Source organism: Pezoporus flaviventris, unplaced genomic scaffold (genome assembly GCF_033815535.1).
Source record: "Pezoporus flaviventris isolate CSIRO_AGI_PZ_B2104156 unplaced genomic scaffold, CSIRO_AGI_Pfla_v1 ptg000046l, whole genome shotgun sequence".
Classification (NCBI taxonomy): domain Eukaryota; kingdom Metazoa; phylum Chordata; class Aves; order Psittaciformes; family Psittacidae; genus Pezoporus; species Pezoporus flaviventris.
Window position 1 is genome coordinate 1,922,579 of NW_026892594.1, and position 16,469 is coordinate 1,939,047.

The window sequence follows — 16,469 nt, forward strand, 5'->3', positions numbered from 1 at the left end:
TACATTCCATTTAAAGAAAAAAGCCCTCAAGCCCCTGCAGACCATCTCCTTCCTTCCTGGGATGCCCCACTGATACCCTCTTACCACGTACAGTCACCCCCTGCAGTCCTTGACCTCCTCCCTCAATGGCAAGAAACCACATTTTCCTTTTATTCCCAAGAAATCACAGGTAAAGTCAGCATTGGAATGAAATAAGGTGCACACACAGGATTCAGTCCACCAGCCAGCAAGAAGCATGGTGAAACATAGCAATGTAGCCTAGTTTCCAGTGAAAATAAGAGTTATCTTCTGGCTGTCCCATCCTCACAACAATTGAGCTGGTGAGCCAATTCCTACCGTAAGTGGCAGAGGAATAAACCTTCAAAGCAATAAATGGTTAAAGGTTCTGTGAAAACACAGAGCTGTGCAGATGGAAGCAGGATGAATGTGTGTCTCCATGCAAGAAGCAGCTGCAGTAAGGATGTGTTGGACCTACCAGCCAGGAAGCAATCTGCACCTTTTCTTTCCCAGCATGGAGCTGCTTCCTCAGTATGTGCTCCTCTTGATCCAGCCATGGAACATGCTGCTTTCTCCTTAGGAGGTGGGTCAGGGACATAGGCAGACACTGGGGGCAGCCAGCGAGAAAGAAGTGAGGGGGATGAAGCGGGTTTAGACAAGGGGACAAGTGTGGCTAATGAAGGAAAGGTGTTATGGGAGAAAGGAGACACATCTGAGATGACCAGGGCTTCAGTCATGCAGCTGCTCATGGAACAGACTTACTTGGTTATAAAATACACCCACATTATTTAAGGTAAGACTATAAAAAGAACATCACATTTGAGAAATGTCAGGAGGGCTCCAACAAGGAGAGAGTAAATTCCTCAGCCAGCACATGGCTCTTGGGGAAATAAAGAAAAGAGAAGCTTAAAGATGGTCATAGTTTTGTCCAGAAGAAACCACCTCTGACATTGCACTTGTGACAACCACCTGGGGAACCACATCAGTGTTGGTCTGGAAGGAGATACTTCAGTTATGTACTTGCTTTCCCCTTCTTTTTAATGACAACTGTCAAACAACTTGTGTGTCCAACATCAAGGAAAAGTACATGGCTTCGGTTTTCATCCTCTGATTTCAATGGAATAAGACACAAGAATTCCATCTCTAAATCACTTAAAGCACATCCCCTTCTCCCACTGAGGGATAACGTGTGCCTTACACACCGCACTATTTCGGTCCAAATGAAAGATGTTAATGACAAAGCATCCCTGATCTTCACACATTTTAAGGCTATTTAAATGACATGCTTATTTCAAAACGTTGGCATGAGCCAAACTTTTATAGGATCTTTCTTGTCCTAATGCATATGTTTTCTTTGAAGATTTCCTCACAAGCCAGCCTCCTCCTGCTGCCACTGAAAAACCATCCCCATGGATAAGGCTGTCAGGAAGAGCAACCGTGTGGCACTGAGAGAAGAGAGAGTGTCACATGCCTGCTTTACAGTAACCTGATTGAACAATCAAATGGTATTTCTCTTTGAAAGAGGTAAAAAAAAAGAAGGAAATATCAAAATGCAGATCTTGCTGTGGCTGGGATTTTGGGAAGATTAATAAGCTACCTACAAGGGAACAGCAGCTTGTAATAGAAAGAGAGGACAGTACATTTTTAACATCAAATTCAAAAGGAAACTTTTCTTGCTGGTTCAACTGCAAAGCTTTCTCAGCAAAGTCATCTCATCTATTGTCCCTACTGACTCCCTACTTGGACTTTTTGTCACCTATTGCATCATGTTCAAGCTCTTCCAATTCATCCAGAAAGGGCAATATAAGCTTGTCCCTATCCACACTATTTCCTGTATTTTGTCCTTTACTTCTTTGTCAGCTCACAGGCTTTGTTCTTTCAGCTCTCCTCTGCATCCTCCCCTCTTGAAAACGCTCACAATCTCCCATTTGGGATAGATGCTGCCTCAAGACTCCTCTGATATCAATAAGAAGTCAAACTTCCATGGAATCTGTAACGAGTTCTGAACCCAGGAACCTATTCTGAACCCAAGGAGCTATTTTAAAAGCAGCACCTCAGTTCAGTCTAACAGCAACAGTAACCACAAAACCCACCTGGAAGAAGATGGAGACCAGGAGTCAATGCTGTTCTCTACTGTGCTTCTAAAGCAACATGGACAACTGGTCAGGTCAGGGTGTGGAAGCAAGTGGGAAAACCAGAAAGCAACAGGACTTATCCCAAAGAGACCTGAAATTTCTGAGGCAAGTGTAGCAGGCTCCCGGGTGGTCCCATCCCTGCTCCAAATTTACTGCTCTCAACAGCTTCAAAATTCCTGGCTTTGAATCCCTATTTATCCCGTAAAGTTTGTAACAAAGAGCTATTAGCTATGGAGATGTACTTAAACCCTACTGCCCACTGGTATAATCACAGAAACACAGTGGTTTGGGCTGAAGGGACCTTAAAGCTCCTCCAGTTCCAACCCCTGCCACAGGCAGGGACACCTTCCACTAGAGCAGCTTGCTCCAAGCCCCTGTGTCCAACCTGGCCTTGAACACTGCCAGGGATGGGGCAGCCACAGCTTCTCTGGGCACCCTGTGCCAGCACCTCAGCACCCTCACAGGGAGGAACTTGTCAAAGAGGACAACCAAGTTATACAAGGAGGAAGAGAACACAAAGTCATCCAGAAACTCCTTGTAAATCATAAAACATTTTCAAACAAAAGCCGACATAGATATATATAAAAGTGGTCTTTCTGCCTATTTTTGCTTGAAACCATCTTTTCCAGACACCATTTACATTCCATTTAAAGAAAAAAGCCCTCAAGCCTCTGCAAACCATCTCCTTCCTTCCTGTGATGCCCCACTGATACCCTCTTACCACGGGCAGTCACCCCCTGCAGTCCTTGACCTCCTCCCTCAATGGCAAGAAACCACATTTTCCTTTTATTCCCAAGATATCACAGGTAAAGGCAGCAGTGGAATGAAATAAGGCGCACACACAGGATGGGGCAGCCACAGCTTCTCTGGGCAACCTGTGCCAGCGCCTCAGCACCCTCACAGGGAAGAGCTTCTGCCTAAGAGCTCATCTCAGTCTCCCCTCTGGCAGGTTAAAGCCATTCCCCTTGGCCTGGCCCTACAGGCCCTTGTCCAAAGCCCCTCTCCAGGTTTCCGTGTAGCCCGTTTAGTCACTGGAGCTGCTCTAAGGTCTCCCCTTAAGGAGCCTTCTGGTCTCCAGGCTGAACCAGCCCAGCTCTCTCAGCCTGGCTCCATGGAAGAGGTATAAGAGAGTGCTGGCTCAATATAACTTCTTAGAGTTCACAGTATCCTACTGAACTGGGTAATTTCTTTCAGTTCATCCTGGGCACAAGAGCATATGAATGGTTTTGAAGGTGGAAACCTGAGCCTCGAAAGGTAAAGAGCTGTAAGCTCAACACCTTCCAAGTGTGTGTAAATGGTGATACCATCATTTAAAAGACAGGTATCTCGCTTTACTTTATTCCTATATGCTGACAGATCATTGTGTGGGCACCCGTCAACTTCAGTACATCTTAATCTCAGTTTCTTCCTTCACAGCCCACCCAGAAGTGTTTGAATATTCACCACAGAGTGAATCATTATATCCTTAATCATCAATACTAAGATTATCCTTTTAGAATCACTTAAATGAAGCAATCTGTCCACAAGAACACTGCCCATCTCTCAAGGCTTCTTTTCATGCTCCTGTGCGTTCAACTTCTCACTGAGGACAAGGAAGTTATAAAAGGAAGAAGAGAACACAAAGTCATCCAAAAACTCCCTTGTAAATCACAAAACACCTCCAACTGAAGCCAACTGAAAATGATCATGGGTAAGATTTCAAAGAGAAATTCTACCCTTGTCCATCACTGGAATATTTAAAGAATATATATTATTTTCTTGCTATGATCAGCCCAGTAAAAACCAGAATTGACAATACAAAAGTCCTGCTATAAATTATTATGACAGCCTGCAGATCTTCCCTTGATATTGCTCACAAAACCAAGACTATAGTGAATTACACCATTCAGGAAGAAACCATGCAGCAATGCCATGCTTGGAGGAGGGAACATCCCTGTGTGTACACAGCACTTGCCACAAGCCAGATAAACCAGCAATTTCAAGAGTCCAGCTCTTGAAACTCACCATTTTCAAAGGCTCTGCAACTGTTCAAGTGTTGCCCAAAAGACAAAGAACTGGTCCCTTTAGCCCATACAGTAGAAACCTGCAACTTCAAATATGAGATAACCAAGCTCCCAAACTAATCCAGGGCAAGCATCACATTCAGCAAATGCTACAATGAAATAAACTGCAGATAAGGAATCAAACATTAGCTCCAAGTACCCACAAGAAGTGCTCATGGTGAGACTGGCTGCATTTCACCCCCTGGTTTATGATTATCTTTTAAGACCTCAACCACATTAAGAGAATGCTGAGGGGATAAAGAGAAACCCTGCAGCTTCACAACATAGTAAGAATAAATAAAGCTTAAAAACTTGAGAAATTTAAACAACCCATGTGGCAAAGCAGGGAGGTAATAAAACCCTGACAAAGTGTGGACAGGGTATTCCAGCTCCTGCAAAAGAGAATTATACAGAGTAGCACAGTATCTATTGGCCTACCTTGAAGTTCTCCACTTCTGCTGTAGAGCTCCCTTCTCTGCTCACGCAAATAGGCACTCATGCTGATAGCATGGGAAGAGGACTCAAACCTGGAATGAAAGAAAAGAATAAAGCCAGTCAGTTTGGCATCCATGGAAGCACCCTTATAAGCACCAGGTACCTCTAAACATAAGGACTTCCTGGGATGTTGGAGCAGAATTACAAAGGCAGAGAAAAGCATGGTTTTTCTATAAAACCCATCACCAACACATCCCATTCTGCCACCTCTGATGAACCCAGCTCTCCAGCAGCCACCCGTGACAAGACACAGCACAGAGATGCTCTTCAAGGGAGAGCACCCAGGCATTTAAGTAGAAATGGCCCCAAAACCTGGTAAAATCCAAACCAAAGCCATAAGCTAACACCAGCGAGAATGCTAAGTGACCTATACATAAAAATTAAGAGCTAACGCTGTCCTGTAAAATAGGGAGCAATAAATTATTAAGTATTTATTCTAGGGCTCTAATACTCCACAAGGACCAACCTGAGAGGCAGACAGAAATATCTTCCAACCGTGGTAGCTCCATACTCACTGATAATAAAACACCACAGACTGGGCACTGAACTGGCACCACAAGGTCTCAAGATGCATCATAAATCATAGAATCGTTAGGGTTGGAAAGGACCTGAAGATCATCCAGTTCCAACCCCCCTGCCATGGGCAGGGACACCTCACACTAAACCATGGCACCCAAGGCTCTGTCCAAGCTGGCCTTGAACACTGCTAGGGATGGAGCATTTACAACCTCCCTGGGCAACCCATTCCTGTGCCTCACCACCCTAACAGGAAAGAATTTCCTCCTTAGATCCAATCTAAACTTCCCCTGTTTCAGTTTTAACCCGTTACCCCTTGTCCTGTCACTATTCTTGGGCTCGCTGTGCCCTGAGCTGGGTGTCCCTGTGGTCACCAGTATCCCATGGCCAAGGGCCTCGTGCCCGACCCGCCTGAGCTCAGGGCTGGGGACACTCGGCATGGCCAAGGGCTGCCGCCCCAGGCAGGCTCTGCCCAGCAAACACCAACCCTTTGTGTGCCCAGGCTGGGTGCTAGGGACCAGGGAGAAGGGGCAGATGGTGGGGACAAAGCATCTTCAGATGACCAAAGCAGACAACAGACTTAGAGGGAAAACATCTTTCATGAATATCAAACTCTTCAAGACCTCGAGATGTTGATATTGTGCTGTGACACCCATCGCACCCTCCCCAGCCCTTCTGCTAAGGAAGAGTTGCCCAGAGGGCACCTGGAAACGCAAGCATCCCATCAGAGAAAAGGGACAAGCATTTCTAAGGTTTCTTATGCAATTGTGTTAAGGTTATTACTATTAATGAGGCTTTTCTGCTTTAATTGCGACTGTGAGTGTTAATATTACTGCAAGTGAGCTAGTAACAGTCTATCAAAATGCAACACTTAAGACTTTAATTAAAGGAACAGGGAATTCTTGGCTCTGTGTTTCTGATGTGCTCCCTTCTGCCCCTAGTGAGATACTAAGCACAATGTTACCACCACGGCCTCGAGGTCTTCTCCAGGCACCAAGCCCACACGCATCAGGTCAAGGCAAACAACCGCAACAAATCTCTGTCTCCTTGAGACAGCAACTCAGATTATTCCTAAGCCCTGCACCGGCTCTTGCTGCAGGATCTCATCACATTCACTGCTTTCCCCCAGACACACAGTTTCTACTTGGCTACCTTTTGGAAGAAAATCATGGAATTGTAGAATTCCAGACTGGTTTGTGTTGGAAGGAACCTTAAAGCTCATCCAGTTCCAACCCCTGCCACAGGCAGGGACACCTCCCACTAGAGCAGCTTGCTCCAAGCCCCTGTGTCCAACCTGGCCTTGAACAGGGAAGAGCGTCTGCCTAAGAGCTCATCTCAGTCTCCCCTCTGGCAGGTTAAAGCCATTCCCCTTGGCCTGGCCCTACAGGCCCTTGTCCCAAGCCCCTCTCCAGCTTTCCTGCAGCCCCTTTAGGCACTGGAGCTGCTCTCAGGTCTCCCCTTCAGGAGCCTTCTCTTCTCCAGGCTGACCCAGCCCAGCTCTCTCAGCCTGGCTCCAGAGCAGAGCTGCTCCAGCCCTCGCAGCATCTCCGTGGCCTCCTCTGCACTCACTCCAACAGCTCCACGTCCCTCTTGTGCTGCTGCCCCAGAGCTGGATCAGGACTGCAGGGGGGGTCTCCCCAGAGCACAGCAGAGGGGCAGGATCCCCTCCCTGAGCTGCTGCTCACGCTCTGGGGATGCAGCCCAGCACACAGGGGAGTTCTGGGCTCAAGCATACACTGAAGCTGGGTCATGGGGAGCTTCTCATCAACCAACACCCCCAAGTTCTTCTCCTCAGGGCAAAATTACTTTGCATTTATAACACTGGCTATCACAGAACACTGCACAACCACCTGCATCCATCCATGAGTAAAACACAAGGTGGAGCCCTGCCCTAAGTGACTTGTGCAGTGAGGAATTAACACAGATATTCTGATGACAAGTTGAAGGCTCCTCTGGTTTGGACAGAGCTAATGGAAAGGTAAGAAAAACCTTGGCACGAAACGCAGTGAAGATGGGAGAGGAGACAAGAATAACACTCCATCAAACACTTACGTCCCTCAGTGGACTGAGAAATTCTATTTCAACAGAGATTTCCATAGATATAGTGACAGCTGACAGAAGAGAGATAACCAAATAAGAGATGCCAATAAATGCTGCTGTCACTGCGGTGACGGTAATGACATGGTGACAAGACCACAAGTGGTAGGAGACGTGCTGCTCTTGTGAGGTTCTGCACCTTAGCTGTAAATAATTATACCCACCTTCATTCTCAGCTGATACAATCAGACAGAGCCTTAAACTGATGCAGGTGAAACAGCATCCTTATTCCTCAAACTGAAACTGGTCCATGGACACCCAAGAAGAGACACAGTAAAGAAAAAGTGAGAAGCCCTGTTTTGCTCCAATAGACATCTACAAGTCAGAGTAAATTCTAAGATTGGAATTCTCAACCCAAACAGCCATAGGAGTGATGAAAAAAGATGGTAAGGGGGGATAACAATGAATTGACAGGGGCAGGAGGTAGCTCTGATACCATCCAGGCAACAGTTAACCTTCTAATAACAGATCACATAGACTGTGAGAGGAGGAGAAGACAATGCAGAAGGCCTCAATTTCTAACTGCGGTCTTCAGTACTTCAAGAGTACAGCCGCCAGATGCACATGCCCTAAGGGTGATCAGGTACTGGAACAGGCTGGAATCACCACCTGTGGAAGTGTTCAAAACCCATGTAGAGAAGCTGGATGCAGGACTGGAGGGGGGGAGTGTCTCACCAGAGCAGAGACCAAAATCCTCCAGAGGCCCAGCACATGCAGTCAGTGCAAGAGATGAAAACTCAGCACAGCCCCTGAATCGTGGTGCAGCAACAAGACCATCTCTCCTCTCCTAACAGTGCTGCCCACCAACAACTCCCCCTTACTTCTTTATTCTTGCACATCTAATTTGTTCCCCAAATCCTTTCTTTGACCACTCAGCTTCTCATCCTCTCTTTTACACTCTCCTCCCAACCACTTAATTCTTTCCATGCTGAACTCTAAATTAAAGGAGTTAGTGACAGGATTAACAGCTTAGTCTATATAGTAATTATACAGTTATCTTAATTCTCTTTGTCCAGTCCCCTTTATCACTCTCTTAACAAGCCCTGAATTTACCATGGATAAAGAAAGGCACAGTGTATCACTGCATGCTCTGCAGCAGCAGTGCGATGGGATCCCAGTCCTGACATGAGCCGTGGATGGAGCCACACTCTAAACACCAGCAATGGATCCGGAACAGAAAACTCAATGAGGCTTCAGCTTTGGGTATTAAATCTCCATCTCAGTCCTTACATGGCCACCCCTCACCCCCCCTGCCTACCCTTGCTCTCCCCTCTCTCCTCACCCTTCATGGCTGCCCCTCCTGTCCCCTTCACAGTCTCCCCTCATGGCAGCCCCTGCTCTCCCCTCGCCCTTCACAGCCAACACTCTGCCTCCTCACAATCGCCCCTCACAACCCCACCACCTCTCCCCTCAGGATCACCCCTCAAGGCCTCCCCTGCTCTCTGCTCACGATTTCCAACATAAGAAGAACTTGGAGCAAGTCCATAGGAGGCCACGAGGATGCTCAGGGACTGGAGCACCTCCCGTAGGGAGACAGGCTGAGAACATTGGGGCTGTTGAGCCTGGAGAAGAGAAGCTGTGTGGAGACCTCAGAGCAGCTTCCAGTGTCTGAAGGGGGCTACAAGGATGCTGGGGAGGGACTCTTCATCAGGGACTGTAGTGATAGGACAAGGGGTGATGGGTTCAAAGTGAAACAGGGGAAGTTCAGGTTGGAGATAAGGCAGAAGCTCTTCCCTGTGAGGGTGCTGAGGTGCTGGCACAGGGTGCCCAGAGAAGCTGTGTGTCCTGGGTTCAGCAGTAGCAGTCATGTTTTTTCCTTTGTGTTAACTGGTGCAGTGCTGTGTTTTGACTTCTAGTTTTGAGAACAGCGTTGGTGAAGCCGATGTTGTCGGTTGTTGCTAAGTGATGTTTACCCTGACCAAGGACTCTGTGAGGCTCATGCTCATGCTGTTCTCAAAACTAGAAGTCAAAACACAGCACTGCACCAGTTAACACAAAGGAAAAAACATCACTGCTACTGCTGAACCCAGGACACTGTGGCTGCCCCATCCCTGGCAGTGTTCAAGGCCAGGCTGGACACAGGGGCTTGGAGCAAGCTGCTCTAGTGGAAGGGGTCCCTGCCCGTGGCAGGGTTGGAACTGGATGAGCTTTAAGGTCCCTTCCAACCCAAATCATTCCATGATTATCAGCCAGCACTGTGCAGTATTTCAGGGATCAAAGACAGCTCAGGCACAGCTTTAACCTCATCCCAGCACTTACTTGAACAAAGGGGTTTTAGGTCTTTGGGGTTTCTTCTTTGCAAAGAATGCAGCAAACTCCCTCCCTGAGCTGGTGTAGCTGAGCTGGGTGGATGGCTCCGAGGCGGTGCGGGTGTTCTTCATGTCCAGGTACTCTGTCAGCAGCATCTGAAGATGAAGGAAGAGGCACTCAGCATTTGAAACAAACCAGCATTATAATGGAACGTGAATGTTGAGGATTTTCAGTGAGGACTGGAAAACTAATAAAAGTCTTTCAAATTAACAGAAACCAGGCTTTCCTTTCAGAAATGTAACCCTAGGGATTTATATGCCACTGTCTCTAATGTGGTAAAAGCTTATTTTACATTACTTGACCAATTCAATCTGCTACAAAACCCTGTTGGTGCCAAAGGTCACTTGCAAGAAGCCCCTGCTCCTCCCCAAACTGATTCAAATCAGGAACGGAAGCGGGGAGATGGTGAGCGGGTTGTTGGTTGGTGACACACCACAGCTCTTAAAAACATAAAAGTTGGCAATATTGAACTGCTCAGTTTCCACAGCATTATTTTATATATGGTTATGTATTCCTATATATTTTCTATATATTTATATGTAGGACTAGAAAACATCCACGGATCTGAGCAAGTCCATGTGCTGCAGGTCACGTATGCTGGAAGAAGCCCTGGCAGAGCTGCAAAAATTGCCCTTTAACAGCTCCCAGACCAAACTTGGTTCTTTTCCCACTGAAAACATGAATTCCCAAAGCTTCCAGTCCTGCCAATGTGGTTGAGGATTATTTCCCTCCAGCCCAACATAGTAAGGGGCTGGGGGCTGGTGAGACCTCACAGCCACGAGTGGTACCGTGGTATTTGATGCTACTTGAGCAACTCGATGGTGCAGAAGCAGAAACAGATTTCAAGTTATTCCCTTCTAATTTCCTTTAAAATGAAGATGTAAAGAAACCCCTTAAAAATTAACTTCTGCCAGTGCATTCACAAAAATCACTATTTGCTTTCAGAAAGTTCTACCTACTTGGAAGCTATTAGTAATAGTGTGGCATTTTAATAACCATTAATAATCAAAGCCCATCAAAGAGAGCTGTCTGTAGTGAAAGGAATACATCAGTAATGTGCTAAGTTGAAATAGATCACCCAGGAATAAATACCTGGGTAAATGGTATCATGCCCCTAATTAGAAATAATTCAGGATAGCTGGAGAACAAAAATAATACAAAGAAACTTCACCCCCTAAAACATCTCAATTAAAACTTTACCTGAGCACAAGCTTTGAAAAGAGATGCTTATTGTTAAGAGTCAAAGCAATCACTGCACCCGTTTTTAACAGTAATTTACCAAATCCGTTTGCATGCACCTATTTGCATTTCATCTTCTCTACTTGAATTAACAACCTCAAAATGGCCACAAAAATCTAATTAAAACCTCGAATTTAATCAAGTAAAACACTTCATTTCTTCCATTATGGATGAAATCTATTTATAATGGATTCCATGACTCTGGTGTCATTTTATGGTCCAGGACTAGGAAATGTTAAGTGTGTAATAGAGTGCTTGGCTCCAAGATCAGTCTTCCAATAGCTAAAAAAAACCTGTAGGGACCTTGTAGGCCAAGGGGAATGGCTTTAACCTGCCAGAGGGGAGACTGAGATGAGCTCTTAGGCAGAAGCTCTTCCCTGTGAGGGTGCTGAGGCGCTGGCACAGGGTGCCCAGAGAAGCTGTGGCTGCCCCATCCCTGGCAGTGTTCAAGGCCAGGTTGGACACAGGGGCTTGGAGCAAGCTGCTCTAGTGGAAGGTGTCCCTGCCTGTGGCAGGGGGTTGGGACTGGAGGAGCTTTAAGGTCCCTTCCAACCCAAACCAGGCTGGGATTCTATGATTTTAAGATGACAATAAACTGACAGAGGTTTGAGCTAGGAATGCTAGGAATTCTTTGGTTAAAGAAGGGAAATAGAGAAACAGAAGATGAAGTTTTGGTGAGATATTAAGAACTGTTCTGAAAACACTGCAGATTAGGAAGAGAAAGATGTTAATTTAAGGCATGACTCAATAGGCAGGGCAGGATGGTTATACACAAGGCTCTGAACAAGTCAAAAGCAGGAAAAGCAGTGAAAATAGGCAGGTTTTATAACTACTCTGCAAGTTCATCTTTAAGGTATAAAATCCAAGCCCAGCAGAAACTGTGTGAGACAGATCAAAGCTCTTTCTGCTCCAGTGCCCCGTATTCAACAGTTACACACGTTCTTCAGAACAAAGTAATTAAGTGTAAGCATGGCTGAGCACATACAATGCATGGCCAAGCGGCAGAGAAGTTAAGACAGGAGAGATCTTCAACACTCAATATATTTGGCTTATAAGTGCAGCATAAAGATTAAGACCCTTACAATTTCGAAGCAGTAAGATTAACACGAGGGCAAGTCAAAATCTTGTCAGCTACTTGCCTCAAAACCAGCCCAAAGCTTTTGTTTCTCAATGCGCTGCATGATGCATGGTCTTCACTCAATGTCAGCAGCCTGAATTGGAGGCTGGATGGAACGGCCCCAAAGAGAAGGACTTGGGGGTGTTGGTTGAGGAGAAGCTCCCCATGACCCAACTTCAGTGTGTACTTAAGCCCAGAACCCCTCCGTGTGCTGGGCTGCACCCCCAGAGCGTGAGCAGCAGCTCAGGGAGGGGATCCTGCCCCTCTGCTGCACTCTGGGGAGACCCCCCCTGCAGTCCTGATCCAGCTCTGGGGCAGCAGCACAAGAGGGACGTGGAGCTGTTGGAGCGAGTGCAGAGGAGGCCATGGAGATGCTGCGAGGGCTGGAGCAGCTCTGCTCTGGAGCCAGGCTGAGAGAGATGGGCTGGGTCAGCCTGGAGAAGAGAAGGCTCCTGAAGGGGAGACCTTAGAGCAGCTCCAGTGCCTAAAGGGGCTGCAGGAAAGCTGGAGAGGGGCTTTGGACAAGGGCCTGTAGGGCCAGGCCAAGGGGAATGGCTTTAACCTGCCAGAGGGGAGACTGAGATGAGCTCTTAGGCAGAAGCTCTTCCCTGTGAGGGTGCTGAGGCGCTGGCACAGGGTGCCCAGAGAAGCTGTGGCTGCCCCATCCCTGGCAGTGTTCAAGGCCAAGTTGGACACAGGGGCTTGGAGCAAGCTGCTCTAGTGGAAGGTGTCCCTGCCCGTGGCAGGGGTTGGAAGTGGGGGAGCTTTAACATTCCTTTCAATCCAAACCTGTCTGAAATTCTACGCATTTACTCCCTACAGCTGGACAGCTGACGTTATCTAGTTGTTCTACTCTCCTAGTCCTCGCAGAGGATTTTAATAAGTTTCATATTTCAATGTTAGTAGCCGTGACCTGACCATGTACTTATTAAAATCCACAGGAAGCTAAAACTTTAAATCCACTTAAAAGAGAAACCAGGCATTTTCCTGCCTATCTCAGCGAACAGGAGCTTTCCTTAACCAACCAAGTGAGGGATTTCATGATTTGGTCCCATAACACCTGATTAGTAGTCGCTAAGCCATCAATCAAAACCCTTGTTAGACATTAATCACACGGATGTACAGCAAGATTTATGAGTGACTGCAAAGTTTGCAACATCCCATTCATCTACAACAAGAGCTTTGACTTTCTGCTCGATGGTTGAATTCTGCCATCCATGTAGTGTTTTTCTATCAACGTCAAACAAATAAAGCTGTACATGAAGGAAGGGAACAAAGCACTCTTTCTTCAACTGCTCTTTGGAAATGAAAATTAATATGAAGTATTTGATGAAAAAAGCAATACTTATGGATTTGGAGGCTTAATTAAATTCACAGATTACAAAAGGTCATATCAGCATGTGCAGCCCGTCTATCACACTTGAGCTGATAACAACTGACACCACTCTGCCTCTCTGAATTGCAAAGGGGCAAGAACAAATTTGCTTCTTTGTCTGCTTGCACTTGCTGTGACTCTCCAGATCCACATTTCTCTTCTTCAGCTGAGCCCCCTGAGATGTTGTGTAAGCCATTACACCTTATCATAGCCAAGACTGACCTATGAGCAACGCACCAGCAATAAAACACACATGGTCACAGGGTGACAGCTACACTCATTCCTCATTTGTACCTCTTGTAAGGTTGTAGATAGGAGGCCCGAGCTCTGAATAAGCTCTACTCCATCAATTAAAAGCTGCAAATAGGTATTTCACATCCTCATGCATTCTGCATTGAGGATGATGCTGGAGTGTGAACAGTTTGCTCCATCAGGAAATCATGACACTTCCAAACCCTGCACTGCAACACTGATTTTCATTAGGCCTTCCTGGATCTCAGGGCTCCAGAAAATCAGGTGAAAGCTAAGACCACACCATGAATGTTGTGAGGGTAAATGGGATGAGCAGGTAATTACTGGCCTTTCCACCTCATATTGATCAGGGACTAAGTCACAGAACAGATGATAGAAGACTCTATTAATAAAGAATTAAGGAAGAATAATAGAATCCAAATCCAGTGACGTTGATTAACAGAACATAGATCTTGGCTAAACAGTATTTTTATAATGATGACAAATTGAGGTTTAAATTAACAGAGATAAAGTCGTATTTCCACCAAGGATGTGACATAAGCCAGAACACTCAAAGTCAACACAGCATCTCCTAAAAGAAAACTGGGCAGGTACCTGACACAATCCTTAACATGGAACTGGAAATGAGGAAACCACAAATACTAGATTTTGCAAGGTCCCAGAAAGCTTAATTCCTCTTTTCCTCTTATCCCTATATTCCAAGGGAAATACAAGAGTATTAGAAAACACTTGTTTTTTATTAGAAAGAAAACTGATTTTCAGCCTAAGTTCAGTCCATCTTCATTTTTAAAAAGATAGTAATGAGAAGAAGTTAAATCAGAGCATGAAAACACATTCAAGTGCGGCTGCAGCAATTCCTTCTGGATTGAATGGATGAGAAGTTTTCCTCTCTCAGATTCCTACGGATACAATGACAACAAAAGGTCTGTCAATTATGTTTTTTGAGGAAAAATAGTACATAATAATGTGAACACAGCTTATTCAGCCTGGAGAAGAGAAGGCTCCTGAAGGGGAGACCTTAGAGCAGCTCCAGTGCCTAAAGGGGCTGCAGGAAAGCTGGAGAGGGGCTTGGGACAAGGGCCTGTAGGGACAGGCCAAGGGGAATGGCTTTAACCTGCCCGAGGGGAGATGAGATGAGCTCTTAGGCAGAAGCTCTTCCCTGTGAGGGTGCTGAGGCGCTGGCACAGGGTGCCCAGAGAAGCTGTGGCTGCCCCATCCCTGGCAGTGCTCAAGGCCAGGTTGGACACAGGGGCTTGGAGCAAGCTGCTCTAGTGGAAGGTGTCCCTGCCCGTGGCAGGGGTTGGAGCTGGAGGAGCTTTAAGGTCCCTTCCAACACAAACCACTCTGGGGTTCTATGGTTAACAGAACATAATTTTCTTTTTCATTATTATTATTTTCCATATTATCAATCACCTGTAAGAATTTCAGTGTCAGCAGAGGTAAATCTCTAAACCTAGGGTAAAAAAAATGAAATCATGACCTGTAGGATCATTGGGTAGAGTTGTGACTCCAGCAAATTTGGGAATATTGAAGCTAATCAACAGCAGAAATGGTCGCATTGAGATGATGGGTATTAATCAGCTAATTGGAAATGGCTACATAAAGCAGAGAGCTTCATCAGAAGTAAAAGTTTACACCATTGCTCCGTACTGTTGTCACATCTGGAATGCCAAATGAGAGCCTGGCACTCAGAAACAACGAGAGATGAGGGAAAGGGGGGGGGTGGAAGGGTGCTCACCAGAAGCCTGGAAGTTACTAAAAGTCTGGAAGGCACTACTTAGAGTGGAACACCCAGAAGCCATGAGCTCAGTCTCATTAGCTTAGCGAAGAGAAGGAGAAGAGGTTAGCGGAGCAGCCTGCAAGTGTGCATCGGAGGGCACTGAACTGATGAAAAACATCCTCACTAATGACTTTTATATCAAAAACTCCAAAGACTGGAAAGTTGAAGCCGGACAGGCCGTGATGAATGGTCAGGAGACATTCCCAGAGCATAATTAACCACTTACATCAAAGGTTACACTCTATTGTCCATCAATCATTCCCCCCACCTCCCCAACCCTAGTAGAGACTGGATGCCTAAAGCATGCACCTCTTTCAAACAGGAACATATTGAAGAAAGGACCATGGCTTGTTTCACATCGAGGTCAGGTGAGAAGATCACCACATCTGGGGCTCTGCTGTCGCAGCATTCAAGGCACCTCTCAGGCTCTTGCATGAAGGAACCCTTAGATTTCAAAGTGCTATTGCTACACAGTACCTTTAGTTACTGGTAACATCTGTGCTTGGTGAACAGGTTTGTGCCAGTGGAAACTTCTCATCCAGGTTTGTCTTTGGCAACCACTGGCCATGAAACTACCAATGAAGGTTACTTCACTTGTACTCTGAGGAAACTTAAGAGGCAAAAAAAAAACAACCCACAGAAATAATACTGTCAGCATCTGAGAATCATAGAATCCCAGACTGGTTTGGGTTGGAAGGGACCTGAAAGCTCCTCCAGCTCCAACCCCTGCCACGGGCAGGGACACCTTCCAGCAGATTTAAATTATCCTACATCCCATAGTGATGCCTAGAGACAGCAAACAACGATGCCTGCACTGAAGAAAGTCACATTATTGAGCTGATGATTTCCAGCCACAGAGGATTTCAGGGTCAGTGAAAACAAAAGCAAATGATTCCTGAAAGGAAAACGCTGGGAGTTCAAGTAGGATGCACGTATTTCTTGGGAAACATACAGAAGAAGGCATCATTCCTGAAGCTCTGGAGGTATCTACCAGCAAGTACCAGAATAAAGCAAGGAAAGCAGCATCACTCTATGCAAGACTGTAGTTTGTGGCTAATAACCCAATAATCTGCTCTATCAAAAGTCTTAATAATTAAAATGCTAGTAATTGTGG

At 46.1% G+C, this 16,469-nt stretch overlaps 1 protein-coding gene across 2 annotated transcripts in view; it reads right to left on the reverse strand.

Annotated features, from left to right (window-relative positions):
• EXOC4 (exocyst complex component 4) overlaps window positions 1–16,469 on the reverse strand; it is a 394,793-nt gene that overhangs the window by 277,131 nt on the left and 101,193 nt on the right. For both annotated transcript variants that reach the window (XM_061467959.1, XM_061467960.1), the window contains exons 8-9: window positions 9,542–9,687; window positions 4,613–4,701 (exon numbers count right to left, since the gene is read on the reverse strand). In XM_061467959.1, coding sequence (XP_061323943.1) covers window positions 4,613–4,701; window positions 9,542–9,687 — 235 coding nt within the window. The remainder of the gene's footprint in view (window positions 1–4,612; window positions 4,702–9,541; window positions 9,688–16,469) is intronic.